The sequence below is a fragment of the Acinonyx jubatus genome, chromosome D1 (assembly GCF_027475565.1).
Source record: "Acinonyx jubatus isolate Ajub_Pintada_27869175 chromosome D1, VMU_Ajub_asm_v1.0, whole genome shotgun sequence".
NCBI classification, from domain to species: Eukaryota; Metazoa; Chordata; class Mammalia; order Carnivora; family Felidae; genus Acinonyx; species Acinonyx jubatus.
The window spans coordinates 50053495-50081481 of NC_069390.1; the positions used below are offsets into that span (position 1 = coordinate 50053495).

Here is a 27987-nt window from a genome sequence, read left to right on the forward strand (position 1 = left end):
GTTTCTTCCAGATGCATTAGGAGTAGAGTGCAATCAGCTTCTTGACTACTTGGAGTCCAACAAGAGAAATCCTATCCTGACCTTGACCTCTTTAGGCCTTCCACCTCCTGGTTTCAATTATATCTGAGAGGAGGATAAATGTTGCTGGTAGAGGTGTCACTGTCAGATGATCTAAATGCCCACCTTCAAGGGAAAGTAAAGCAAAGTTCATAAATAGCAAACAGGTTTGTCGACTAAAGTTCATGTAATCACACATTCTTTCTTCACTTATCTATTCAATGACTCAAATATTCCTGAATACCTACTAGGTGCCACACTGTGCTAAACAAATGATTCATTCCCTGCCCTCAGAGAGCTTTGTAGTCTGACAGGGAGAAGTGATAAATATGGTCACAGAATAAGCCAGCAGCGGTGGTACAGGAGAGGGACGAATGGATTACACCCTCAAGGGAGAAGACAGGCTTTAGAGTGGAGTCACTGCTTGAATGAGCTTGGAAAGCTATGAAGGAACTCCCCCAGGAAAATGGGAGAGCAGAATCTCTGGAAAGTTTTCCTAATAAAGACTACCCATAAAGCCATGACCATCAACTACCCTTCAGACACTCTGGTTTCCCCCAGACTAACACAGAAAACAAAAGATATGGTGAAGACCATCTACCTATAAGCTCCCTAATCAAGGAGTTGGTGTGATGTGCATGATGGCTCCTAAATGATCATCCTAAGGACGATCTGGAGTGAAAGAAATGCATTGGATTTACTAAGATCTTGTTCCAAAAGTGTAGCCTTGAAGAAGCTTGGTCCCCACTACAAGCTCTTGATCAGGTGGCTGGATACAGAAGGGACCGACAGTGTTGGGCTCCAGGAGAAGTGGCATTTGTAAGTGTGCTGGTATCTTGTGAAGGGAGGACATTAAAGCCAGGGGGATAGTACAAACAGGAGGTTCTAGGAGTGGTGCGCTTTCCTCATCTTGCCAATACCAACAGACACACTGGCTCATTGTTGTTAATAACATTTCAGGGACAGAGGAGTAGCATCAGGTGCTGGGGCTGGGATGGAGAGCGTGCTGTGACTGGAGACATTAGAAGTAAGTGCCCAGTGCTTCTTGGACTGTCTGGACACTCTGAGGAGCCAACAGTCAAATCGGCATGAGAGTAAGATCCATAGGTGGAAAACATGGGATTAGGTGGAAGGCCAGAGTGAGGAGCTGGTTCTCTGGTCACAAGAATCCTGTTAACCCTATGAAATTCTCAAATGGGAATGAATCCTGGGGGAAATGGATCCTAAAAGTTGCTAGGGAATCGGAGGCAGTAAGAACATTATAGAAGGAATTTGAGACAAGTCATTCGGGACAAAGCCAGTGTGCAGTGGGTTTGGAAATGGTCAGGAAAGAGTAGGATGGTAAGTTTTCAGCCCACTGTTTCAAGATTTCTGATGGGGAAAGGCAGACACGTTATCAGGCAGCCTGGAGAAGCAAGTACCGGGTCAAAGACAGTCGTGATTTGTTTTGCTGTAAGAACAGAGGAGAAGCATTTTCTGCCAAGGACATGGACGAGCAGGCAGGGCAGAGAGGAGAGAAGAAACAATCAGAGGACAAGCGGCTGCGGAACCAGACTAGGTCAGGAGGACAGGATCCCAAGTTAGCCTTGGCCCATGAAACAGAAGTTGAAAATGTTGGCTGTGAACACAGTTACATTTTGTGGTGAAGGGGAGGGAAGGGGAGAAGTTCATCTATGGGTGGCTATTTTTCCCCCAGCGAAGTAGGTGGTGACATCAGTTGAGAGGGGAGAATGCAGGGAGGAGTCTGCGATCCCCAAACACTGCTGCCCACCAGGGAGCTACCAATGGCTGTGCTGCTCTACATGATGCACGAGCTTTTTAGCAAGCGGCCCCAGTATGACGTCACCTTGTTAAACCCTGCTGGGAAAAAGGCCTGAGGGCCTCTCCAAGAAGCTGACAGACAGGAGTCACAGGTGCCAGATGTCAGAGATGGTAGAATTCCAGCTCTTATGCTGAAGAATAGGATGGTTGGGCATGTTGGGTACATTGACTAAAAACGGGATGTACCTATACAAAATTGCCAACAGCTAGAACCCTTGAGTAACCATACCCACTGTTATCCTCCTCGTGGTCTTGAAAAACTTCTCCACCAGAATCATGGTGGGCATGTGGCTCTGGAGTAACCAAAAGCTGCCAGTTATGGTCCAGATCATCACCACCATAACTAATGCTTATGATGCATTTCCTAAGCACTTTACCTACATCGAATTATTTATCCATATTTCATGGTCAAGGTGATTAAATCCCAGGGAGGTTAAATCAATCATCTAAGGTCACATAGAGCAGAGACGTGAACCCAAGGAGCCGGACCCAGGGTGGGTGTGGTCAGCCAGTAGGAGAGACTTTCACAGAGGCTGCTGCTCACTTCTCTCCCTTGCACTGCAGCCCAACCACAGTGCGAGGCGAGTCAAGGCCTAGAGCTAGGATGCCTGTGTGTCTGTTAATCCTTGGAGCCTGTAGCGCTTCTGGCCCAGGCTACTGGATCAACCATTGGAGAGCCAGAGGACACAGAGTGAAATCTCGCATTAGCAGTTTGAGTTCATCCCATATCCTACTCCAGAACGCAAGCTAACTGCATAGGGGAGCCACGGTAATTCCTTTTCCTTTGTGACTTTGGGCTGGAAGTTGGCTTAAACACTGAAAGTGCTAGAAGCCAGCAGCAGCATGAAGAGGCCGACAGTGGTGGTATTTCTGTTCCTGGGAAAATAAGCTCCACTCAGAGGGCAGTGGGTGGGCCCCATAGACCCTGCCTGGAGCTATTTTTAGAGACTCTTTTCACAACGCTGTGGGTTGGAGCCACTGTTCTCAAAGCAGGGCAGGTGTGAGCTGTTTGTCAGTCAATCAGGAACCAAACAGCTGAGGGGCAGAGGCCCTCTGGATGCTTGTGGCAGGAGATTACCTTGTCCCTGGGCTCTGTTGGAGCTGGAGGAGCAGCTCTGGCCGGCCTTCACTTAGCAGCCATGGCCAAGCTGGCCAGAGCCAGCAGCTGCCGGGGCCTCTGGTTACTCACAGTGAGCCGGGACACAGCCGCCCCTCTTAGGTCTTTGGTTTGAGACCTGGCGTGGAATGCAGAAAGGAGTGGAGAGTCGTAGGAACCAATGGCCTGACATGTGCTGCTAGAAGCGAACCAAACTGGTGCCCCTGTTCCACTTTCGACCCCCGCCCTCTAATTCCTCATAATGGCCAGTAGGAGTTAATGGTTAGTGAAAGTCTCTCCCGTGCATGGTACTATGCTAAGCATTCTACAGACATTATCTTACCTGACCCTGTATGTGGCAGGCACTGTATCTTCTTTATTTCATAGAGGAAGAAATGTAGGGCTTGAGGTAATCTCTACCTGAGATCACATAGCCAGTAAGTGTGGCAAAGCCAGATTCCAAACTTCAAACTGCACGTTCTTAATGACGATAGTACACACTATCTCCTCCCCCAAAGGCCACAGAACAACACCCCTTTTCCAAGCCCATGCTTCCCTTCTAGCTCTGTGCCTCCTTGGCCATAGGCATCTCCCTCATCGCCCCCACATTTAAAGCATTGGTCTTGCTCCGAGGCACTGACCTCTTAGACTGGTCAAAGGGTGAAGGGCTGTTAGCTTGTGCACCAGGCCACACCTCATGCACCTTTCCTAGAGTCACCCCTTCTGCATGGGAAGATGAAGGAGACAGTGTTTCCACTGTCAAAACCCCTGGGCCAAGAGAAACCAGTTCTCCAAGCCACCTTGGCTTGAAGACGAGTGGGAAAAGAGGTGTGTGAGCCAAGCAGATGGAATGTACTAGATACCTATAGTGGAGGAGCCCACTAGAGGGATGGGGCCAGCAAAGGAGTGCTGGAAAAAGGAGAGCCTCAATGGAGTCCAAGTGTGTGGCAATTAGGAGGATGCTGGGCACAAGCTCAGAAGAGGGAGGGAACACACTTGGGAGCTCAGAGTAGATACACATGATGACACTAAAAAGGTAAGTTGAAGCCGAGTTGCAAAAAGTCTCAAAAGCCAACCAGGCAGGTGAGCCTGGGCTTTCATTTCCAGACTAACAGCAAGTCCTGGGGGCTTAGGATCAAGGTCACAGCATGAAGGCATTTTTTAAAGGAGATTTAAAAGAGAAGAATCTGGGGCACCTGGGTGGCTCAGTCGGTTGAACGTCCGGCTTCGGCTCAGGTCATGATCTCACAGTCTGAGTTCGAGCCCCACATTGGGCTTTGTGCTGACAGCTCAGAGCCTGGAGTCTGCTTTGGATTCTGTGTCTCCCTCTCTCTCTGCCCCTCCCTTGCTCATGCTCTGTCTCTGTCTCAAAAATAAATAAAAACATTTTTAAAAATTTAAGAAAAAAAAGAGAAGAATCTGTTTAGGGGGAGAGATAACTCTGATCATGCTGTCTAGGTCATATCCAATACCCTATGCTTTGTTTTTTAATGATCCTTAACACTCTACAAGTGGAAGAAAAATAATCTGTCTTACTAGGAGTCATCCTAGGGGTTTCTGAAGTCCCGTTGTTTGACTTCCAGCTATGCACAGGAGCCAGTGTGCACAGCCTGGGTCTCAGGACAGAAAGGGCTCTCTTACATCGCAGCACATGCAAGATTAGTTCCTCTACAGACAAAACTTCTGCACGAGGTGTGCAGTTATATCCACTGAGACATTGAACATCACAGCTGGAAGACCTCCTGGTTAAAAAGCTTCATTTTGGATACAGAAAAAACAGACTAAGGGATGAGAAGCGTGCTTCTCACCTATTTCGCCCCAGGATCTTCAGTGAAGGCTTTGAACACTTAAGACAAAGGATACAAATCTTTGCCAAAATCTCTGGTCCCGTCAGCATGCTCTCTGCTGGCTGCAGCGCCCCCATCCCAAAGCTAAGCAGGGGCTGAGCACAGACAGGGTTTTCCGCTGGGTTCTAAACCAACAATTTTCTACATATTTGGCGAAAGAGAGGAGGCCAGAGAACTGGAGTGGAAGACAGAAAGCAGGGTACAAGGTCAGGCTGCACCACGAATATCCCTAACATCAATAATCATGAGGTCCTTAGCCTCTCCCGGGCTTTGTTAAATGGAGGGTTTGTACCAGTTGATCCCAACAAGCCCCCAAAGCTCTAGTCTTGTTTAGCTGCCTTGCAACACAGCTTGCCCTACGCCACACCACAGCTAGAGTTATCGCCTTAAAATACAAATTGGATCTGCCTGTGTCCCAGGTCATTTCCCTGCCACAAGTCCCCTGTCCTATGAACCACATCCCCCACAACCCTTACCCTTCACTGCCCTATGAGACCAGCATCTGCTAGCTCCCGCATCGCAGAGCTCAGCCACACTGGCTTTCTCTCAGTCTTGAAGCTTGCCTAAATCCTTCTTACTTTAGGACCTTTACACATACTAGCCTCTTTGCCTGGAATGTTCTTCACCCCAGCTTCCACCTGAGTCACTCCTACTTTTCAGGTTTCGGTGAAGGGCTCCTTGCTCGGAGGGCTGCCTCACTGCTCCTTCGCACTCATTCAAACCCCCCCATGTGGCTAGGAGCAGTTTTCACAATTCTGTTCCTCAATGCACTTAATCTGTAACTTCAAGTTTATTTACTGGGATGGTTTAACCTCTGTCTCCCACATTGGATGGTGGATCCACAAGGGCAGAGACAGGTTCTGCTTTGCTCACCACTGGACACCCAGTGCCCCCGTCTCTATAAATATTTGCGGAATGAGTGCTGAAGAGAGTGCACACAAAAGCTGCAGGCCCCGTGTGCAGGGGCTGGAGTCAGGGGCCTTCCAAGCTGGACACCTCCTGTCCCTCCTGCTCCTCTCTGCTTACAATGTCAAATCTCTTATCTTTCGGCTGCTTTCGCCTTTCCTGCTTCTGAGAAACACTCAGCCTCGGTGTAAAAAGAAACAAACAGACAACCATCTTCGCCAGTTTAAAGATGGTCATGAAGGAGTGAAGAGCCTGAATTCTGCGATCATTCATGCTACTCCAGCCCCGACATTCATTTCATTCATTCATTCGTTGCTCGTGCCGCACTTGAGCTCGTCCCCCAAAGAAAGGGCATAAAGCTTGCAACCCAAACCCCTGGCTTCAGAGCATTCAGAAGAGAGCTCTCCCCAAGAGCCTGCCTCCGGAAACACAGAAGCTCTCCGGGCTGACAGCAATAACACCATCAGATAACATCAGAGCAGAGAAGTTCAATGAGGTCTGAATTCAGCGCACTGGAAAGGCAGCTGCTTCTCTGTGTCCTCAAACCGAAAGGCAGTAGGGACACCTTTTTTCTGGTCACGGTGTTTGGAGCCTCCAAATGTTTAAGTGCCAAAGTTAAAATAACTTTCTTCACCCCATTCGTGCCTTTCTGTACAGAGACTCATTCACCAGAATGTCAGCGGAGAAACAAAGACAGCTGACTATTTTCTCCCCTAGTGCCTATAATTAGATTCTCATGGAGAATTTGGCCACGACAGGGTTTTGCCGGACAAATACTACCCCCCCCAACCCCCCTCCCAAGCATCTCTCTTGCCCTCATCTCCAGGGAGACCCAGATAAAGCAGCCAGTCACTTACCCTCTTCAGCCACGCAAAATGCTTGTAAACATCAATGTCCCCATCCATGCTGGGCACCCATGTCAGCAGTTAGATTCCTTGGTTGAAAAAGCCCTTTTTCTGGCCAGAGACCAAATTCTCTCCTCTTCCTTGTTTCTGCCCCCTCCCCCTGGGGACGTCAAGCTGTGTTCAAGTTTCCCCACTTCCCTGGCCTGCGTCCTTCAGCCTTTCCCTAAACAGTTTCAGATATACAACGGCTCCGACCGGACCGTGCTGCTCCGGTATCCTCCCCCTCCGCCCCCAGACACACACAGGCACCAGCTCTGGGATCCGGAGCCTGCAAAGCAATCAAACCTAGCAAAAAGGTAGGGAAAAAAGACAGAATTGGACAGGAGTTGTAAACACACACACACACACACACACACACACACACACACACACACACACACAGGAACATTCTTTTTGGTGATAATACCAGAGCCTGCCAGAGGGAAACAGTCCTGAAGAAAATTCCTCGTCTGGCTTCCCCTTTCTGCAGTGGCTGGAACTCATTACCGAGAGACCCCGATTTCCTGTCTCTGCTCCACTCTGCATTTACCCACAGGCTCCCAGCTGCTCTCAGTTTATTTGGGACTGGGGAGAAGACTAAAAATAAGTGCTGCTCTTGGAGGAGCTGCTGGTTCCCACACACAGCCTGACCCCCACCCTGAAGCCCACGCCTACCCCTTTTCCAGGCGGGCGTCGGGCTGGGCCCTGAGGAAAGCCTGTCATTTCCAAAAAAGAACACATTCAGAACCAGCTCCGCTCTGGGTTCCTGGCCCCACCGGGTGTCTGCTGTCCTTGGCGCTGGTGGCACCATCTGCCAGGGGCGAACCTCTGCTCCCCAGGAGACATCTGCCATCGGAGGAGTCTGGCCCGGTGCTGCTGTTGGCCACCACGACCAGGGCTCCCTGGGGCATGTTTAGCACCAGGATGGGTACAGTTCCCGTTAAGTCCCAGGCCTTGCTGGCTGTCCCCCACTCCAGACTAGCTGCCTCAGAAGCCAGAGAGGGGGGAAGGTGAGGCCACCGCATGTGTGTGCCCGTGAGATTTAGGGAGAGCTCTGGGTAGGAGCCCTGGGAATGCAGTGGCTGACAGAGATGGGGAGCTGTCAGTCTTCCTTTGTTGGCCTTCCAGGCTGGCCTCCCCAGCACCACTCCCCACCCCACCCCCTGGGCTGCCCTCCACCTTCACACCCCACCCCCACACTCCTTTAAGAGCTCCCCTAAACACAGCTTCTCTCCCTTGCCTGGCCCTTAACATGCGGCCTCTGGCTAGGCCAATTATGAAAGCGGTCCTTGATGTGGGTACAGTGGGAATGTGGTTACACGCAAGGCCCCTGAGCACTGCTGCCATAAACGACTTGCAGATGTACATCTTGTGATTGTGTGGGCCTTGCCGGTGCCCTCGGAGGTCACCAGGGGGGTTCCTGGAACTGCCGGCCTGAAGAGAAGTCTCTGCTGGGGGTGGGCATGCCCCCTAGCATGGCCTCGGCACCCACCGCTGCCCCAAAAAGAACAGAAACTGGCCTGGCAGAGCAGTCCCCAGCAGGCTGGCCCAGTCACAGCAATCAGAGGCGGCGGGAGGGCTCTGGCCAGCAGCTGGCACGAGGGGAGGAGTAAATTCCTGGAGACACACCCAGATCAGAGGCTAGAAAGGAAAAGCAGGCTCTGCTGTCCACACACTGGGCTCTGGGCCCTCCTCTCCTCTGGCCCCACCTGGTTGAATTTCCCCTGACCAGAACCAGGATAGGATGTGTTGGTGAAACACCTCTCTATGGTTGCAGGGGTAGGTGAGCTTCCCCCCACCCCACCAAAAGCCTCAGGAAGCTGAAGGAAGAATTCATTTGGTCAACACACATTTAACCAGCATCCAAGGTGAATGAAACCACCTTCCTGCCCTGAGTAAATACAGAATTACCACATGTATGTGGTTAAGGGGTTTCCGGGGCTCTAGGGAAACAGAGGCAAGAGTGGGTTTGGGGGGCTGGATGGGGAATGGTAGGGCACAGTCCCAGCCCCTGCTCCCCTTGGAGGGGGCTCAGTACCCTTCAGTAGATTCTGATGTGAGGAGGCAAGAAAGGACAAGGGAGCAAGGTGGTGGCCCCTTTCAACCTTGCTAGCTCCCACCTGCCCATGGGGGTTGGCTCGGGTCACACCCTTTCTCCACTTCACCACCTGCTCTCTTCTACTGTTGACAGGTCTGCGCACTGCACTGGACTGGAGAATATGTGTCTGAGGCCTGACATGCTGCTCTGACCTCCATGCCTGGGGCAGTTCTTGGCACACAGGAAGAATTTAAACATTCTTTGAGTGAAAGAGTGAGGCTCACACGGGAAGACTGGCAAGATAAACCTAAAATTCTACTTGGAGAACAGAAGTCTTGAAGGTGTGTTTCCCAAGGGTAAAGATGCTCCACTGAGAGGAAAAATAGGGCGGATTTCCATCTATTAGATCATCTCATGTGATGAATGTGGGGAGGGAGGGTAGAGAAAGGGAGAGAAGAGAAAGGGAGGAATCCAAATCACAGCTAAATTCTTGACATATTTTTATGGTATCCTCAAGTAGAAATTCCTACCTCAGCCTTTAAAAATAAAGGTGTGTTTTATAAATCAATGCAAAATTCACAAAATAACACTCCAAAAGACCTAGGAGCAGGGCATGTGTTTGGCTGATGGGCTGAGTGAGACAGGACAGCAGAGCCATACGCACCTTTTTGCTCACTGACCCGCAGGTGGCAGTTGGCCCAGGCATGGCCCGGTCATCCCGCTGGCAAGACAAACCCATGGCTGCACCATCCCACTCAGAAGGCCATCCGGCCAGGGGAATCTCACAGTGGTCCACAGGCAGGCTTAGGGGGGTTAGATAGGCCCCTGGAGAAGTTCGTAAAATGCGTACGAAGTGCTATTTGGATGTTTAAGTCACTATTTTTCTGAAAACCTTATTTTCAGATTATCAAAATGATCTGTGACTCCCAAAGGGTTTCATCTGGCCTATGCAGTTACTCTGAAAGGTTTAGTCTTCCCTTAAAGGGGCGTGTTTGCGTCGGGGGTGGGGGTGGGGGTGGGTAGGTCCTCCTTCCAGGATACCTCCTTAGACCCACTGCTGGAGAGTGCTCAGGACCCACAGGGGAGACACAAAGAGGGGTCATTACAGCAACCCTAAAAGCCTTTGGGGCCTCCCAAAAGCAAGTCACCCACCAGCAGCCACACTCAGCTCATCACCGTGTAGAACATGAGGCAGCCAGCTGAGGGCAAAGAGCAGGACACGTGAGAGACTGACCATTTGGGGACTAAAAAGACAGCTAAGAGGACACAGTGGTCAGGTTTGGACAGAGGACACAGCTTGTCCTCTTCCTCATCCCAGGGCCTTGAAGGGGACCCCACGAATGTCCCCTACATGCTAGAATCCCACATAGGCATGGGAATGACTGGGGATGGGTTCCTGCGGTGTTGCTCCTCCTGGCCGGCTGCCTGGAGTCAGCAGCATCTGATTGGGCAGAACTGTGGATGGAGAGGGGTCTCGTGGGTCACCTGCATCCTGAACTCTAGCTCAGCCCTGAGCCTCGGGCTCTGGGCCAGGGTAACAAGTGTCAGGATGCCCCTGGTATGCCAGACACAGGTTTGTGTTCCACAGGTATGCTGCACATGGAGCCTGCCACTGCGGAGTGGAGGTGGAGGAGCCCAGCCCGAGGACACTGCCTGTAAAGCAAGTCCTGCTTGTAAAACAGCATCGTGATCACCGCAGCCCAAGTCCCCATGGTTCACAGGCCCAGGAACCTACCTCCACAAGGAGTTAGGACCAGGATCGGCAGACTTTTCCTATAAAGGACCAGATGGCAAATGTTCTAGGCTTTGTGGGCCATCTGGTCTCTGTTACACCCAAACTCAGCCATTTGTAAGTGCAAGAACAGTCACGGCTAACACATAAACCAAAGAGCAGGGCTATGTGGATGCTATTCGTGGACACTGAAATTGGGATTTTAGGCCATTTTCGCATAAAAATATTCTTATGATTTCTCAATCATTGAAAAACATAAAAAATCATTCTTAGCTCATGGGGCATAAGAAATAGGCAGTGAGCCAAATGCACGCCATCGGTTGCTGACCCCTGGCTAGGGCACTACCTCCCCATCTGTAATGAATCACCTGGGTTGGAGGCTATTTCTTATAAAAATGCAGATTCTGACCCAGGAGGTTGGAAACAGGACCTGAAACTGCGCATTATTAAGAAGCTCCCAGGGGATGCTCACATATGAGGAGCTCAGCACCATATTTGAATAGTCAGAGGTTAGGAAACCACTTTCAGAAGCACAAGGTATTTTTTTCTTAAAGCACAAGGTATTGAGCAAGTTTCCCTGGAAGTGTGAAGCCTCCAGAGCCTGTCTGGCTACCAGTGGTGCCTAAAAGGGCAGAAGGTTGCTGGTGGGTGTTTGCATGCTCAGACCCCAAGTCATGCTAACCTGGCAACATGGGCCACCACATCCCCTAGGTCTGAAGCAGGAAACTTGTAGGGAAGGATTTATGTCCTTTTTCACCAGTGTTTACACATTCATGGCCATTTATAAACATTGGTTCTTAGAGACTGAAATAGTTTCTTCAAGTCAGGTCTGCAAGGAGCCAGACCTCTAGAATTTAGTAGGGTACAATTTACTTGGGGGAGGTCAGGGGTGGGGAGCCAAAACCCCAGAAAAGTTAAAACCGCTGTTTATAGTAGCTGAAAGATCACCTCTCTGAGAAGCTATGCCAGGAAAAATGTATTAAAAAAAAAAATCCAAGGTACAGGTGGTTACTCCAGGGCAGGGCCTGGCAACACAGGGCCAGGAAATGCCTCCTGGAATGGAGGGAGCCATCCTAATAACGCCCCAGCAAGATGCACTGCACTTAAGGGGTCTGGAGAGGTCTTCTTTTTGACAATGGAAGGCCAGGTCTATGCTCCCAGGACCAGCCCTCAGCCCTCCCATTTCCTCTCCCCCAACACAAAAAGCAGAGGCCTCTCTGGCTTGCCCTTTGTCTAGCAGGTTCCAAGGAAAATGGGAAAGAACTCCGCCAACTGACCCAGGTACACTGCCCACCAGTTTCATTAATGAAAGGAGCTTAGGCCATCTCTCTAATTGAAACAAAGCTATTTTTCCTTGTATAAAGCCTGTACCTTCTTCCTTGGGACTTGGGATTCAGACTTTCTAGCATTTATCCCTGACTCCCACCTAGTGGCTTTATCCAGTACTGCATAGGAACAAAGAACCTGACAGGCACTTGGGCCCTGCTCAGGGAAGGAGCCTCTTGGGAGGGAAGCACGTGGTGGGGTGGGGCAGAGTGGTGCCGACAGCTATGACTTTCAGCTCTCACTCAAAGGAAAGGCAAGAAACACACTGGGAACTGGTTCACATAAGCCATTCTTCCCCCCGCCCACCTTGAAATACAAGCACAAAGTTTCCCCTTCGCTCAAGATTCAGAGAAAAAGATTTCCCTATAAAATCCCTGAAACTTTCCAAAATGAAGAGGTGCAACACACATTTATCCTGATCCATCTTAGTTCTAGGCCCCCGGGTGGAGAATAAAGATCCAGAGACAAATCACCTGGCATAAGAAACAAGCTCACAGTTCGTAATTCAGAGAACAGCCTTTTCTCCCTACCTTTTCTTGTAACTCCTCTGGCTTTTCAGTATGGTAAACAGATTTGCCTCTTTGGCCAGAATGAAAGACTGCACACTGAATCTGGCAGGAATGACAGGGCTTTGTTTGAGAAGCTGGGAGCTGAAGAAGCCACCATCTGTGACAAGGCAGTGGAACGAGGAGGGGGGCGGCCATGTGCCCTCCTGGGCCCAGGCCACTTTGTTTCTTGAGAGACTAGTGAAGAAGGGACTTGGGGGCGCCCAAAGCTACTGCAGGCTGTCAGAGGTGAGTACATGTCCTGGATTTCCCCTCATTTTCCCTGCCATGACATTCCACTGCTTCTGGGAGGTCAGCTTCTACCAAGCCCAGACTGTGGGGCAGCTGCCCCTAGAGAAGCTCCCTAATCTGTTTCCACTTTGGAGACCACAAGGCCTAAGCTGTGGAAGGCAATGACTGGTGCCTACCAAAAAGCCAGCGCTGGAATGCTTGGCCAGATCTTGCAGGCAGATTGTCAAAGCAGCGGTCACTTCCAGTAGGGAAAGAGTCCCAGAGGAGGGGAAAAGATTCATTCAAAGCCACATGCAAGTGGCAGAGTGCTGGCCTCTTGACTCATTCCTGCCTCCCACGATGTCTCACCCAAGTTCAGTGTTGCCCAAGCACGCTGACCAGGACACCTGTAACCTTGGGGAGAAAAGTCTGGGCTCCTGCTGGATGGCCAAGCCACTCTGTGAACCCTGCTTCCTTAGTGGGGCCTGGAGAACAGTTCTGCTGTGGGTTCTCTGTCCACCTCCTCCTCCCTCACCCTGACCTGCCCTCACTCTACTGCTGCTGGGTTTGCCAGCCTTTCCTTAGACTTCTCCTTGAGCCCCTGAAGCTCAGGTCTTTACCCTGGATTCCCGTGACCCACATCCAAAGCCATTAAACAGCAGGACAGACCTAGCACTTTGTGAGAGGAGAGGAGGGGTAGGTACTGACCGGTTAGAGAAGCACCCAGAGCTGCTCCATCTGGAGACCCTGCTGGCTCTGATAGCTCTTGGGCCTTACCCAGGTACCAGAGTCACCACCTCGCTAGCTGGCTGTCCCCACTGGAAGCTGGAAGACCGGACCCTCTATGGGCTCCACCCTGCCAGTCCAGCCCTGGATCTACCCAACCAGCCTCTGCCCAGCCAAGGCAAGCAGGTATAGAAGATTAGGGATACCCCTTCTAGACCATGGAAGAGCCTCACTCAAGGTATAGCCAGATTCCTGGAAGTGCCCATGGTGGCACCAGCTCCTGTGGTCAGGGCCACTGATGAGCACTGGTCTCCTTTCTGGCCTTCAGGACCATCTGGTGGGAATGAGGAGCTCTTGACCAGAAATGGCCATGCTCTCCCTGAGGGCATCATCAGCACTTCACCACAGGCCGAGGAGGTGGCTGCAGGGAAATGAAGGAGTCAGCCCCTTGGTAGAACTCAGTTCCATTCCCAGCACAGGAGAGATGCCTCAGCCCTCCAGCCAGAGTCTCAGCTTCATCCTCTGCTAGTACGGACCCTGAGGTTGGCCCTATCTACCCAATGTGAGAGATGACATTTCATCTCCTAAGGTCATATCGTTCTGCTGTACCACAGCACAGGACAGCCCCACAGAAGCTTCTCTGCCGGTCAGGCCCCAGTTCACCCTGAACCCCAGGACACTATCCCTACAAGAGGGCCTTACCAGAAGCTCCCAGGTACCCTACCAACTTTCTAGTGATAGGCCCAGAACTGAGACACAGATACTGCTTCCAGGGCAAGGGAATCTGGGCCCTTTGTTCCTTTCCTTATTGAAGCCCCAGAGGGGGGTCCCAGCTTAGAGAGCCCCACATATACTCTTCTAGGCCTGGAGCCCACTTTTCCTCATTTACTGCCTGCCAAGGAAGGGAAGACCCTGTTTTAGACCCTAAATCTCTGGAAACTCACTCATAACCCAGCACTACTGAATCCTGGACAGGTCTGCTCTCCTTGTTCTTTAGGAGTCTGGCCTGTTTATAACTATCACTAGGCAGAGTCTGCTGCCAATCATTATCTGTCCAGCCCGCCAGCACCGGCAGGGGGAGGACCAGCCCCCCTGTAAAGAAACACAGCTGCCTATGATGCACTAGGACCAGGGGCACCTTCTCCACCTGAGACAAAGGCAGGGCCCAGATTCCTGTTATTTGCTTCTATTCTAACCACCGACCATTCTCCCATATCCACCTCTGCCTCTTCAGCGCCTGTTTTCCTTATTCACAGATGCCAACATTGGTGTCTGAAGGTCCACAGTACAGAGGAGAACATTTTTTTTTTTTTTTTAATCACATGGTCCTCTCACCACAGCTAACTGGCCCTTGTGTGACCCAAGGGCAGCTAATCCACAGCCGTGAGTAAATGAAAGGTCTTTAATTTCCATTTCTTTTGCACTTAACATCTCTTTGTAGGCCTGGGGAACTTAGCTCAAAAATTAGGAGCAGCCCAGGGCACCTGGGTGACTCAGTCAGTTAAGCATCCAACTCTAGACTTTGGCTCACATCATGATGTCACTGTTGGTGAGTTTGAGCCCCGCATCGGGCTCTGTGCTGACAACACAGAGCCTGCTTGGGATTCTCTCTCTCCCTGCCCCTCCCCTGCTCACACTCTCACTCTCTCAAAATAAAATAAACAAACTTAAAAATTAGGAGCAGACCAATTAGATTCTCTCTTCCAGGAAATGGAGTTCACACACACACACACACACACACACACACACACACACACAGCAGGATAGAGTGGGAAAGAAAGAAGGGGGGTAATGAATGCAGGAGAGAAAACATGAAAAGAATTTGTCAACAAGAATAAAAATCAAATCTAAAGGCCATGTGGCAGTTGCTCTGGGCTGTCTTTCTAAGAGCCATTCATTCCCCCTCCTTCCTAGTATAGTTCCTTTCAGACAAAGGCTACCTACCACTACGGTGAATGAATGTGCCAATACTGATTTCCCAGCCTCCCTTGCAGCTAGGGCTTACACATGTGAACAGATCCAAACTTTGGGACTATATGGGAAGTCTGCTGCAAGGCTTCAGAGAAGATTTTCCTTCCTAATTGGCGGGGCGGGGGGTGGGGAGGGCGGGGAGTGGAAAAAAGGAAAGGACACGTCCTACCTCTGGACATGTGGCCTGGAGCTGCACTAGCCATCTTGTAACTGTTAGGTGATAGACCTGAGGAAAAACCAACCCCCTAAGGATGTTGGGGCAGAAAGATGGAAAGAGCCAGAGCCCTTGAGGTCATCCCAGAACCACTGATTTGATCCTGGAACCACCCGTCTTCTGCCTATCTTGTTAGTGACATATAAACCTCCTTACTGTTTATGCCACTTCTCTGGAGAAGCAACACCAACTGCCAGAGAGGTCACGAGGCAGAACTGGACTATGCCAGGACAACATACGACAAAGCAGTAATGGAGGCATATGGCAAAGCCAGTTGACTAAAGAAGAGAATAGCACAAACACGAAGGGACACAGATATCCCGGATGACAAGGCATAAGCACTGCCTGCCTGACCCTTCAAGCTGCCTTATTAGTTCCAATTCTAAGCCACACATACTTTTAAATAATTTAAGTCTCTGTGGTTTATGGCAGTGTTTCTCAAACTGTAACGTGACTAGGAATCACTGAGAGATAGTTTGATGGGTATAGGTGCGGGGCTTTTGCCCTTTTATAAAAACACAAAGCAGCAAGCAAACGATCAGAGAGGGTGGCAAGGTTGCTGGTCCACAGACCACAGTTTAAATGGCAAAGTTAATGGTACCCATCTAGAACCAATCCAAAATGTACCAGTGGGTTTGTTCACTACTTTGGACTCTATTTCCATACAGGGAAGACCTACTATAAAATGTGTGTGTCCCCAGATTATAAAAGGACTTTAGGTCTGCAACATCTAATATACAGACAGGCGGTCTCTGCCCAGAATCAAAACTTAACATCCTGTGCTGGTATCCTGGAATGTTTATATGAACTTCTGACCTGCCCTGAAAGTACACCGTTCATAAGCTGCTGATGGGCCATAATTACTGTAGAAGACTCTGAACACAACAACTTTCAGGAAAGCTCTCTTCAAAGGCAGGCATTCCCCCAACCACAATAACCCCAAAACAGATCTATAGATCTTAATATAAGTGGTTTTCAGCATCACATCTTGAAAAACTGATAAACATGTCGACGGTCTTTAGATCAGAAATATTTAAGAATCCTTTCTAGTAAGTTATCGAAGTTAGAATCCTATTTCACACCACACATTCAGAAATATTGCAGGTGAATTCAAGTGAACTCTAAGACACAAATCAAACCAGGAACTTACTGGAGGAGGATGCAGGTGAGTATTATTTGATCGAAGGTTAAAAAAGGCCTTTCCAGGGATAAAAGAAAAACAAGAAACCCAAACAGGAAAGATTGATAATTACAACCCTTTTAAAGTTTTGTCTCAAAAAGCACCACATACAGCATTTAAAAAAAAGTAAGGAAAATGCCACAAAGTGACCGCTCTTAAAAAGGTTAATATATAAGAAAAGCACTAAAATCCTCAAGGGGAGAGGGGAGAAGAACATAGAATATGAATAGATGAGGGGAGGGTAGGGAGATCCAAGGTGAACTCCGGGGTGTGTGGCAAGAAAATATTAGAACTATTTTTCAACCTGTCCTTTAAAAATCTTTATATGGGGCTATGTTTTATAATTTACATATATTAGGAAAATACTGTGTATATAAATATGCATAAATGGAAAATGAATTTTTCCAGATGGGGTGGGAGATCAAAATTTTGGATACCATACAAAAGAATACTAATAAATATAAAATGTTTAGCCTTCCACTAAGCAAAGAAATGCAAAGTGGTAAAAAGACACTTTTTCCTAAGAAATTAGTTCAGTTGGTTTTTAAATCTTAGTGGTTGTTGTTGATCAGGATGTACCTCAAGGCCTGCCAGTGAAAATATAAATGAACAAAATCTTCCTGAAAAGTGGTTTGGAAAAAAATGTGTCAAAGGCTTAAAGATATTAATACCCTTGGATTAGAGTTGCCAGATTTAGCAAACTGCATAGGACATACTTATTAAGAATTATCCATTGCTTATCTACAATTCAAGTTTAATGGAATATCTTGTATTATGTCTGTTTACTTTAGTTCCACCTTTAGGACTCTATCTTAAGGAAATATCTAGAGGTAAAAAATGTTCCTGGACATTCTCTGCAGCAGAGCTATATATTAGTGAAAGATTAAAAATAACCTAAATGTTAATATTAGAGAAATGGCCACATAAATTCAGGCACATCCATACAAAGAACATAATCATTGTAAACTATACAGTGAAGAAAAGAACCCAGAGCTATTTTCTGTACTCTGGGAAGACTGGACTTTCCTGGGGAAGACACTCCAATGAATCTCTTGGTTATGTGATTGTAAGGTCCTGGGCAAGCTGAGAAGGGGCATTTAAAACAAGATGCTAAACTACCCCGCAGCCTGATGCAAGCAAGCGTTCAGGAAACCGTGGAGAAGGCTGTTTGGGAGTTTCCAAGGGGCCCCAGGCACATGGTGACAGGACAGCCCAGGGACAGAAAGAGTCAACAGGGACTTTAGGAGAATTGTGGTAGTGATATCTGACAACCAACATTTGGTTTTAAGTTTTGCTTTCAACGCTGAAACATTCCACGTAGAAGCTCATCATCCCTTACCTACAATTCTGAAACCCCAACAGCTCTGAAAACCAAAAGGTTTGTTTTTAAAAAGATAATGTTGGTGCCATTATTTGGCAGTCTAACTGGAACTGAACTAGCAAAATATTTACAGTCTGTCTTTATCCCACTTCATGTGGACATTCAGGAGTTTCACTGAAGAAATGTTAATGTGTTCCTGCTCCATATCTGCTAGAGATAGAATAGATTATACAGCAGATATACACCGTCTTACCCTTCTAAAGTTTAATAAGTCCTGACTTCTAAAATGCATCTGGGCCCAAGGGTTTCAGATGGAGGGGCTAAGGACCAGTAACTCTCTTGAGGCGTCATAAAGTTCCCCTTAAACATGGCAGCTAGAGTCAGTCAGGCTAGTGGGAACAGAGGGAGAGATGGGGGACCAAACCCGGGGAAAAGTAGGCAAAAGACGGACAGAGGGGATTGGAGAGAAGCCAGGCACAACTTCTAGGGCCAGAAGTTCAGAAACATCCAGAATTCCTGGTGGAACTTAAGGGAGGCAGAGACCCTTCTGCCCTGGGACAGGAGAGAGGAACCAAACTCCTGAAGCCCCCTGCAACTCCTGACTGACCACGGGCTGGAAAGGGTGAGCGGAGGAGTAGGTGTGGCCTTCTGTCCGGTAGTGGCACAAGTCTGAGAGCCCACCAAGGACTATCTTCCTTTGGGGACAACACGAGGCAATCTGCAAAGCTAGATGGTAACAGGCCCACCCACAAGCCATCGCACAGCCTTTCTCACCCTCTTCCAGGCAGCATGTGGCTGTAGTTTCTACTGCTGCCTAAACAAATTACTACAAACTTTGTGGCTTCTACCAAGACAAACATACTGCCTTACATTTCTTGAGGTCGGAAGTCCCAAGTGGGGCTCACTGGGCTAAAGCAAGGTGCTGGTGGGAATGCTTTCCGTGCTGGGGGCCCTAGGGGAGAGGCCACCTTGCCAGCCCCCAGCCCCTACCTGCGTCCCTTGGCTCTTGACGCTGCTCCCACCTAGAAAGGTCGGCTCACACTGCTCCCACACAGACTCTTCTGCTGCCTCCTTCCACTTATAAGGACGCCAGTGACTACATTGGGCCCACCTGTACAATCCACACTGCTTGCTCTTTGTTAAACTGTTAAACTGCTGATTAACCACATTAATTCCATCTGCTACCTTCTCCTTTGTCATGGAAGGTAATATGCACCGGTTCTGGCAATTAGCACAAAGATGTCTTTGGGAGGCCACTACTCTTCCTACCACACTGGCGTAGGTATGATACAGGACACCAGGCAGGCAGCCTACGTAACGAAAATCTTAAGTAACACATATGAATATAACGAATTCTTCAGTGTTCAGAGGAAGGCACGCATATGAGACTGTATCGACAATGCGCCCACCGCCACTGTGTGTTTTCACCACCAATAACGGCGGCCACCACCAAAGAGACGAATTCCCCCGCAGAAACATACCGTCCAGCGAACTGCACATCTACACTTGTATGGATGCAACTTTGAAAGAACCGACTAATTTAGTAGAGGTCTACCCAGAAGCTAGAAAGGAGGGTACACCCTTCAGTTTTGCAATTGTTTTTACAGATCCTAAAATAGCCTGGCTATCAAGGAAAGCAGACTGGCAGCACCATGTCCGGGAGGAAGGGGACTGATGACTCCATGACACTGCAGTCACAGAAGTTCCAAATAGGAGACTATCTGGACATAGCAACCACCCCTCCAAATCGGGCACTGCTTCCTTCAGGGCGCACGAGACTGTATTAAACTTTATTTACTATTTCATGAATTATTTTCCATTCAGTTATGTAAAACGAACTTTTTCCTCCCCTCAAAAAAAAAGAAGAAAAAATGTCAGCTAGGACATCTGGGATGCAACCTGTCTAATGGCAAGTGACTTAGCCTCTGGACAAGGATGTCTCAACCTCCTGCGTTTCCAACATCAACCTCCCGCTCCCAGTAAAGTGGTCCCATTCCTGCCTTCCCCCTTCTGTGCATATTTTCCCATTTTGGATCAGTCTGCAGGACTCCAGCTTTAGAAGACTGCATTTTGGCTTCAGCTTCAGCTTAGGCAATCACATGCTCCCTCAAGCTTCCATTTCCTCCTTTCTGCCCCAGAATGGTTGCAGTTTCCACACCTCTTCAGCAGGCAAGCTCCTCACCTTACCCATTCCCAAATATCATCAGCTCTTAAGGTAGATCAGCTGGTCTCCATGGGGAAGGCGATAGGTAACCAAAGTCATATATTTACAGCTTTGGTTACTCGTCTCCTTCCCTCAGAGACTAGCAGGTGTACAGCCTTGATCCAGAGAGAGCAGAAGGGGAGTTAGGAAACCTGCATCCCACTCGGGACAGAATGCACCAGGGGAAAGAGGTCTGAAGAGCAAGGGCAGCAGTGAAGGAGTGGGTGAGGTGACAAGGTTCTATTGCAAGAAACAAGGAGTGGGGGGCACAACCAAGTATAGAGACCCCAGCTGGGGATTATAACTCGGCATGTTGTACATGTAATCCTGCCTGGAAAAACGCTCATGCTTGCTCTCCTTCGACCCCAGATTTCCCCCTTCTCAGGGAGCATGACGGGAGCACACAGGCAGCCTGACTGTGTGGCTTAAGCTGCTTGCCTGGGCTCTCCTTGCTTAAGCTGCTTGCCTGGGCCTTTCCTGCTGGAAAGGACCACCCAGTGGGGGCTGGCCAAAGCTGGATGGGAAGCAGGAAGAGGCTGCAAAGTGCACAGATGAGGCAATAGTCCCAGGCAGTGTGGCATGCTGTAGGCCTCGTGGTTGTGTGGTTATGTGTCCCAGTGGTTTCCCAAACAGGCCAGGGGCCCACTCACCAAGCTCTCCTTTATGTAGGCAGCTGTGGGGCCCGGGATCTGGCTCAGGAGGGCTGCTCTCTCCTGAGGATGCTCCAGCATCTCCAGTGCCAGTCTCAAGTCCTCAACGAGATGGAGCACTGGGAAAGGGTTCGTGTGGGAGGCCGGAGAGGCCAGTGCAGGCTCGCAGCTACTGTCACCGATATCTGCACCTGTTTTAGTGCCTGGAACGAAAGACAGTCAGGAACTTTGGTAAGAAGGGTGGATGCCATGGGCAAGGAACTGGTAAAGAGCAAAGAGAGAAGAGATAGGGGAAAGAAGATTGGATAAGAAGATCACTAGAAAATCACTTCTGCCTCAGCAGAATCATTCTCAAAGTAAACTCGGCAGTAACCATCTTTGATCCTGGGCACGGCAGGGCAGGAAGAGACCGGACTGAGGTGAACAACTTGCCCAAGGAGAATGATGTACAGAAGCTCACACCCCTAGACAACTGGGAGAACACAGCCGGCCCTTCCCAGTGACCTGAAACACACTGGCTAAAACAATGAGCTGCTATTCGTCAGCTTTTAGATCCATCAGTTTAAGTTAATGTGGTAGGGCTGTCTGCACAGATGGCACCAAAAATTCCTCTCCTCCCTGTATATGTATTCCTCTCCTCTCCTCTCCTCTCCACTCCTCCCAGAGTGATTCCTGACTCTAGCCTGGCCCAGTGACACGCTCTGTGCAATACAATGCCGTAGACTGCCAGTCTCAGCTCTGATGAGGTTTAGTGAATCGGAATCTTTCTGGATTTTCCCACTTGGGGGACCTCAACATCCCCTAACGTGCTCACACTTTAAAGCTACACTAGTTACGGTGAATCCACATCTCATCCTCCCTATTATGGACCATGAAACTCTGACGGCAGGGTCCCTGTCACAGTTGGCCGACTTCCTGCCATCACGGCCCTTGCCCTGCAGATGTCGAAGGGGCATCTGACTACATGCGCGCATGCTTGGAGGAACAGCTAAGAGGAAGAGAGCTCAGACTGGGTCAGCTCTTTCTAATTTCAAGTGTCCTAAACAGGGGCTGTTTTTGCCTTTGTAAACCTCACCATTTAAACAAACAAACAGACAAAAAGTCTTCTTTGCATAAACACAGTGGTCTATTTTTCAAACCAAAGACTGGGGTGACACAGTCTGACAAAGGATTTCTGTGCTTTTTTCAGCAATAAAAAACACTTTAGAAAATGTGGTGTCGATAGTGGAATTTCTAGGACATTTGGATTGTTTGTAAGGCCAACAGGATAAAATACTTGGAATGCAGGGCTCTGCTGGAAAATATGGGCAATAGGGCCACCACATCCACAGTTACGGGCAGGCCTGACGTCTAAATCTAGGTCCCTCCACCCCGCTAAGAGCCAGCTTCCTAGTTGCCACGGCAGTTTTTGCAAGGAAAAATCCACACAGAAGGAAACAATTACTATTTGATTGCTGGTTTGCTTTCTGAAAGCACAGGATAGAGGGAATTGTGGGTCACAATCCACAAACAAGTTCATGGCTCTGGGGAGCTGGGAAACTGCGGATTACCCACACTCTAGTGTATGATCAGCAGTTTCTAGGCCCTACAAATCTGATGGAGAGTTGACTATGAAGGGCCACAGCCAACCTCAGGGAAGAAAATGGACCGAGCAGAGGAAGATCCCCCAGTCTCCAATTCACTGAGTAATCCCTGACCATCCCAGACATGCTCCAACACAGATACCTTTATAAACAGAGGATGAGTCAGGCCAGTCAGGCCATGGGTAGGTGAAGAGACCAAGATTTTCATTAACTTTAGGTCACTCTGTGGTCTTGGACAAGTCTCTTCCTTTCTCTGGGCCCCCTCTCTGCCCTAAAGCCTTGGGATTCTTCCCTACCATTCAAGGGGTGTGTGTGTGGGTGTGTGTATCTGTGACTATTTTTGGATGTGGTATGTGTATACATAAAAGACTTAAATCCCTGTATTTTTTTTTTTTTTTTGCAATTTATATCAACATACAGGCTCACAAAATGGCCCAGAATGGTGAAACTCCTAAGGCTTAGCATTAACAAAGGCAACAATTGTCTAGAAGACTCAATTCCATACTCCACACATTCCCTTCAGATAATTAGCTCCTATGGAAAAATCACAACCACAGGGGGAAACAAATCAGAATAGAACTACAAGCTACAACAAAGAAGAAAATATATGCCTTCATACTTGAGGGTAACAGAGCAATATAAAAGAGACAATAACATAACATATAACACAACATAGAAAAGAGACAAGGTGTTATTCCCCACATTACTTCTCAGAAAAGAGCAATTCACCTTATGCTCAAACCCTAATAAAGCTTCTATTTGGGGGCACTTACTTTATTTTGAACAACAAAGCACTCTTTGGGGAAGATAGATTAGCACAAAGGTTTTCAATTTTATATGCATAGTGAGTTTTACAAACTATAGATGCCTGGGTCCTACCTCCAGAAGTTCTAATTGGTCTAAGATGTGATTTGGAATAATAAAAAGCTCCTTAGGTGATTTTAATGTGAAGCCTAAGTTGAAACCATCTAAGAAACCTGAAACCTACACAAATCACCACAATGAATACTAAATTTTGATGTTTAGGGAGGTCACTTGGTAATTTTTCATTTAAGGGGGCAAAACTAAAGCTTAATACAGATTTAGTAATTATTAGAGGAAATAAGACCATGTAAAATGCAAGCATAGGATTTTATTGAAAGCCTTTTAATGATCACTTCCAAAAGCAAGTAAGAAGGTATGTGGTAATAATTAGGGTTATTTATAGATGTTTTGGTTCTCCTGTACTTGGGCTCACAGCAGGATTACATGTCTGCCCCTTGTTTACTTATGGCCACATGACTTCCCTTGGCCAATAAACATGAAAGTTTTTAAGGACCAGTACATAATTCCCCGTATCTCTTCCACCTGCTCTGGCCTCTGGTAATGGTAGAGAGTGAATCAGCCCATGTCCAAGAAGGATGATGACATGGACCAGAGCCCTCAGCAGATCTGGAGGGGACTTAAAGTATCAACAAGAAACAAACTTTGCTGTTTCAAGCTACTGATCTTTTAGCCTGTTCGGCTGCAGTAACAATCAGTCCTACTTCACTTATACAAAGTATGTATGTCACACAGTTCAGAAATACATATGTGAAAGATCAAATTTTTAAAAATGATCTTTTAATGGGTTCAAATGTAAGCAGCCATCAACTTAATGTAGACTGTTATATGTGTAAAATGTTAACCACAAAACAAAAACTGGTAACAGGTATGCTAAAAAATAGAGAAAGCAATTCAAGTATATCAGTAAAAAAAGCCAGCAAACCTTGAAAGAAAAGAGCAAGAAAGGAACACAGAAGAAATATAAAAACATCCATAAAACAAGTAACAAAATGGCAATAAGTACATACCGATCAATAATTATTTTGAATGTAAATGGGCTAACCGCTCCAAACAAATGACATAAGGTGACAGAATGGATAAAAAACAAAACAAAACAAGACCTATCTATATGCTGCCTATAAGAGACTCATTTCAGACATAAAGACACATGCAGATTGAAAATGAAGGGATACAAAAAGCATTTATCATGCAAATGGAGGTGAAAAGAAAGTCTTAGTAGCAATACTTATATTGGAGAAAATAGACTAAAACAAAGAGTGTAACAAGAGAAAAAGGACACTATATAATCATAAAGGGAATAATCCAACAAGATATAACAGCTATAAATATTGATGCGCTTAACATGGGAGCACCAAAATACATAAAGCATCTAGTAAAAAAACATAAAAGGACTAATTGATAACAATACAATAATAGTAGGGAACTTTAACATCTCACTTACATCAATGGATAAATCATCCAAGCAGAAAATCAACAAGAAAACAGTGGCTTTGAATGACATTTTGGACCAGATGGAGCTAGCAGATATATTCAGAACATCCCATCTTAAAACAGCAGAATGCACATTCTTTTTAAGTGTACATGGAATATTCTCCAGAATAGGTCACGTATTAGGCCAAAAGACAAGTCTCAACAAATTCAAAAACACTAAAGTCACACAGTGCATCTTTTCCAACCATAACACTATGAAACTAGAAATGAGCCACAAGAAAAAGTCTGAGAAGAACACAAATACATGGAAGTTAAATAACATGCTACTAAACAATTAATGGGTCAACCAGGAAATCAAGAGAAAATAAAATAAGACACAGAGACAAATTAAAATGAAAATACAGTGGTCCAAAATCTTTGGGATGTAGTAAAAGCTGTTCTAACAAGGAAGTTTATAGCAATACAGGACACATCAAGACAGAAGAAAAATCCCAAATAAACAACCTAACCTTCACCTAGAGGAGTTAGAAAAAGAACAAAACCCAAAGCCAGTAGAAGGAAGGAAATAATAAGATTAAAGGAGAAATAAACAAAATAGAGACTAAAAAAACAATAGAATAGATCAATGAAACCAGAAGCTGGTTCTTTGAAAAAAATCAACAATACTAATAAACCTTTAGCCAGACTGAGCAAAAAAAAAAAAAAAAAAAAAGAAAAAGATAAAGAAAAAAATAGATACAGGGCTCAAACAAACAAAATCATAAACGAAAGAGGAAAAATAACAACCAACAACCAACACAAAACACAAAAGAAATATAATGGATTATAAGAGCATAGTATGAAAAATTATATGCCAACAAACTGGACAATCTAGAAGAAATGGATAAATTCTTAAGGACATACCACCAAAAACTGAATCAGGAATAAATAGAAAATTTGAACAGATTGATTACCAGCAATGAAATTGAATCAACAGTCAAAGAAACTCCCAACAACAACAAAATTCCCAACAAAGAAAAATCCAGGACCAGACAGCTTCACAAGTAAATTCTACCAAACACTTACAGAAGAATTAATACCTATTCTTAAGCTATTTCAAAAAACAGAAGAGGAAGGAAAACTTCCAAATTCATTCTATGAGACCAGCATTACTCTGATACCAAAACAAGATAGACACTACAAAAAACGAGAACTACAGGCCAATATTTCTGATGAACACAAATGCAAAAATCCTCAATAAAATATTAGCAAACTGAATCCAACAATACATTAAAAAAATCATTCACCACGACCAAGGGGGATTTATTCCTAGGATACAAAGGTGGTTCAATGTTCACGAATTAAGTAACATGATGCATGGCATCAATAAGAGAAAGGATAAAAACCACATGATCATCTCATAAAAAGCATTTTCCAAAGTACAACATTCCTTCATGATAAAAACCTTCAACAAAGTAGTTTTAAAGAGAATAGATCTCAACATAATAAAGGCCATATATGAAAAACCGACAGCTAATATCATACCTAATAGTGAAAAACTGAGAGCTTTCCCCTGAAGATCAGCAGCAAGACAGGAATGTCCCCTCTCACCACTTTTATTCAACATACTACTGGAAGTCCTAGCAATAGTGATCAGACAACAAAAAGAAACAAAGGAATCCAAATTGGTAACTAAGAAGTAAAACTATCTTATTTGCAGGTGGCATGAAACTATATATAAAATACCTGAAAAACTCCACCAAAAACTACTAGAACTGATAAGTAAATTCAATAAGGTTGTAGGATACAAAATCAATATACAGAAATCTGTTGCATTTCTACATACAAAAAATGAAGCAGCAGAAAGAAATTAAGAAAAGAATCCTATTTACAATTGCACCAAAAATAAAATACTTAGGAATAAACTCAACCAAGGAGGTGAAAGACCTGTATTCTGAAAACTATAGAACACTGATGAAAAAAATTGAGGAAACCACAAACAAATGGAAAGATATTCCATGCTCATTGACTGGAAGAACAAGTATTGTTAAAATATCCATACTACCCAAAGCAATCTACAGATTTAATGCAATCCCTATCAAAATACCAATAGCATTTTTCACAAAGTTAGAATAATCCCTAGATTTGTGTGGAACCACAAAAGACCCCAAATAGCCAAAGTGATCTTGAAAAAGAACAAAACTGGAGGTATTACAATCCCAGATTTCAAGTTATACTACAAAGCTGCAATACTCAAAACAGTATGGTACCGGCACTAAAATAGACACATTGATCAATAGAACAGAATGGAGAGCCCAGAAATAAACCCATGATGATATGGCCAATTAGTCTATGACAAAGGAGACAAGAATATACAATGGGAAAAAGATAGTCTCTTTAACAAATGGTGCTGAGAAAATTGGACAGCTACATGCAAAACAATGAAACTGGACCCCTTTCTTATACCACAAAAATAAACTCAAAACTGGATTAAGGACCTAAATGTGAGACCTGAAACCATAAAATTCCTAGAGGAGAACACTGGCAGTAACCTCTTTGACATAAGCCATAGACACAGTTTTCTAGATATGTCTCCAGATGCAAGGAAACAAAAGCAAAAATAAACTATTGGGACTTCATCAAAATAAAAAGCCTCTGGGGCGCCTGGGCAGCTCAGTTGGTTAAGTATCCAAAACTTGGTTTCGGCTCAGGTCATGGTCTCGAAGTTCTTGAGTTTGAGCCCCACATCAGGCTCTGCGCTGTCGGCGTGAAGCCTACTTGGGATTCTCTTTCACCCCACTCTCTCTACCCCTCCCCCACTTGCTCTCTTAAATAAACAAACAAACAAATAAATAGCTTCTGCGCAGCAAAGGAAACAATCAACAGAACTAAAAGACAATCTTTTGAATGGGAGAAGATGTTTGCACACAACTTAACACCAAAAGATCCCCAAATAATCCAATTAAAGAATGGGCAGAAGACGTGAACAGACCTTCAAAGACATCCAGATGGCCAACAGACACATGAAAAGATGCTGAACATTGCTCATCATTAGGGAAATGTAAATCAAAACCACACTGAGATACCACCTCACACTGGTCAGAATGGCTAAAATGAAAAACATAAGAACCAAAAGGTGTTGGTGAGGATGTGAAGAAAAAGGAACTCTCATGCAATGTTGATAGGATTGCAAACTGGTATAGCCACTATGGAAAAACAGTATGGAGGCATTTCAAAAAATTAAAAATAGAATTACCATATGGTTCATTAATTCCACTACTGGGTATTTACCCAAAGACTATGAAAACACTAATTCAAAAAGACATATGCAGTCCTATGTTTTTTGCAATATTATTTGCAATAGCCAAATTAAGGAATCAGCCCAAGTATCCCTCAATAAGATGAAAGGATAAAGAAGATG

General features: G+C 46.4%; 1 protein-coding gene and 1 long non-coding RNA gene across 17 annotated transcripts in view; one reads left to right on the plus strand and one right to left on the minus strand.

Moving 5' to 3' along the window:
• The window catches only part of PPFIBP2 (PPFIA binding protein 2), a 112049-nt gene that overhangs the window by 73124 nt on the left and 10938 nt on the right, over nucleotides 1–27987 (minus strand). For 6 of the 16 annotated variants that reach the window (XM_053203530.1, XM_053203529.1, XM_015084673.3 and 3 more), the window contains exon 2: nucleotides 20749–20951. The exons of 1 other annotated variant lie outside the window; for it this stretch is intronic. In XM_053203530.1, the coding sequence (XP_053059505.1) occupies nucleotides 20749–20951 (203 nt within the window). Of the gene's footprint in view, nucleotides 1–6584; nucleotides 6987–7038; nucleotides 7740–20748; nucleotides 20952–27987 lie in introns of those variants that run through there. 9 more of the 16 variants (XM_053203527.1, XM_027073234.2, XM_027073237.2 and 6 more) reach the window with 7 other exon arrangements.
• LOC128311832 (uncharacterized) lies at nucleotides 8266–11877 on the plus strand. Its single transcript, XR_008290476.1, has 3 exons — nucleotides 8266–8479; nucleotides 8803–8990; nucleotides 10238–11877. It is a non-coding gene; the product is annotated as an uncharacterized LOC128311832 (long non-coding RNA).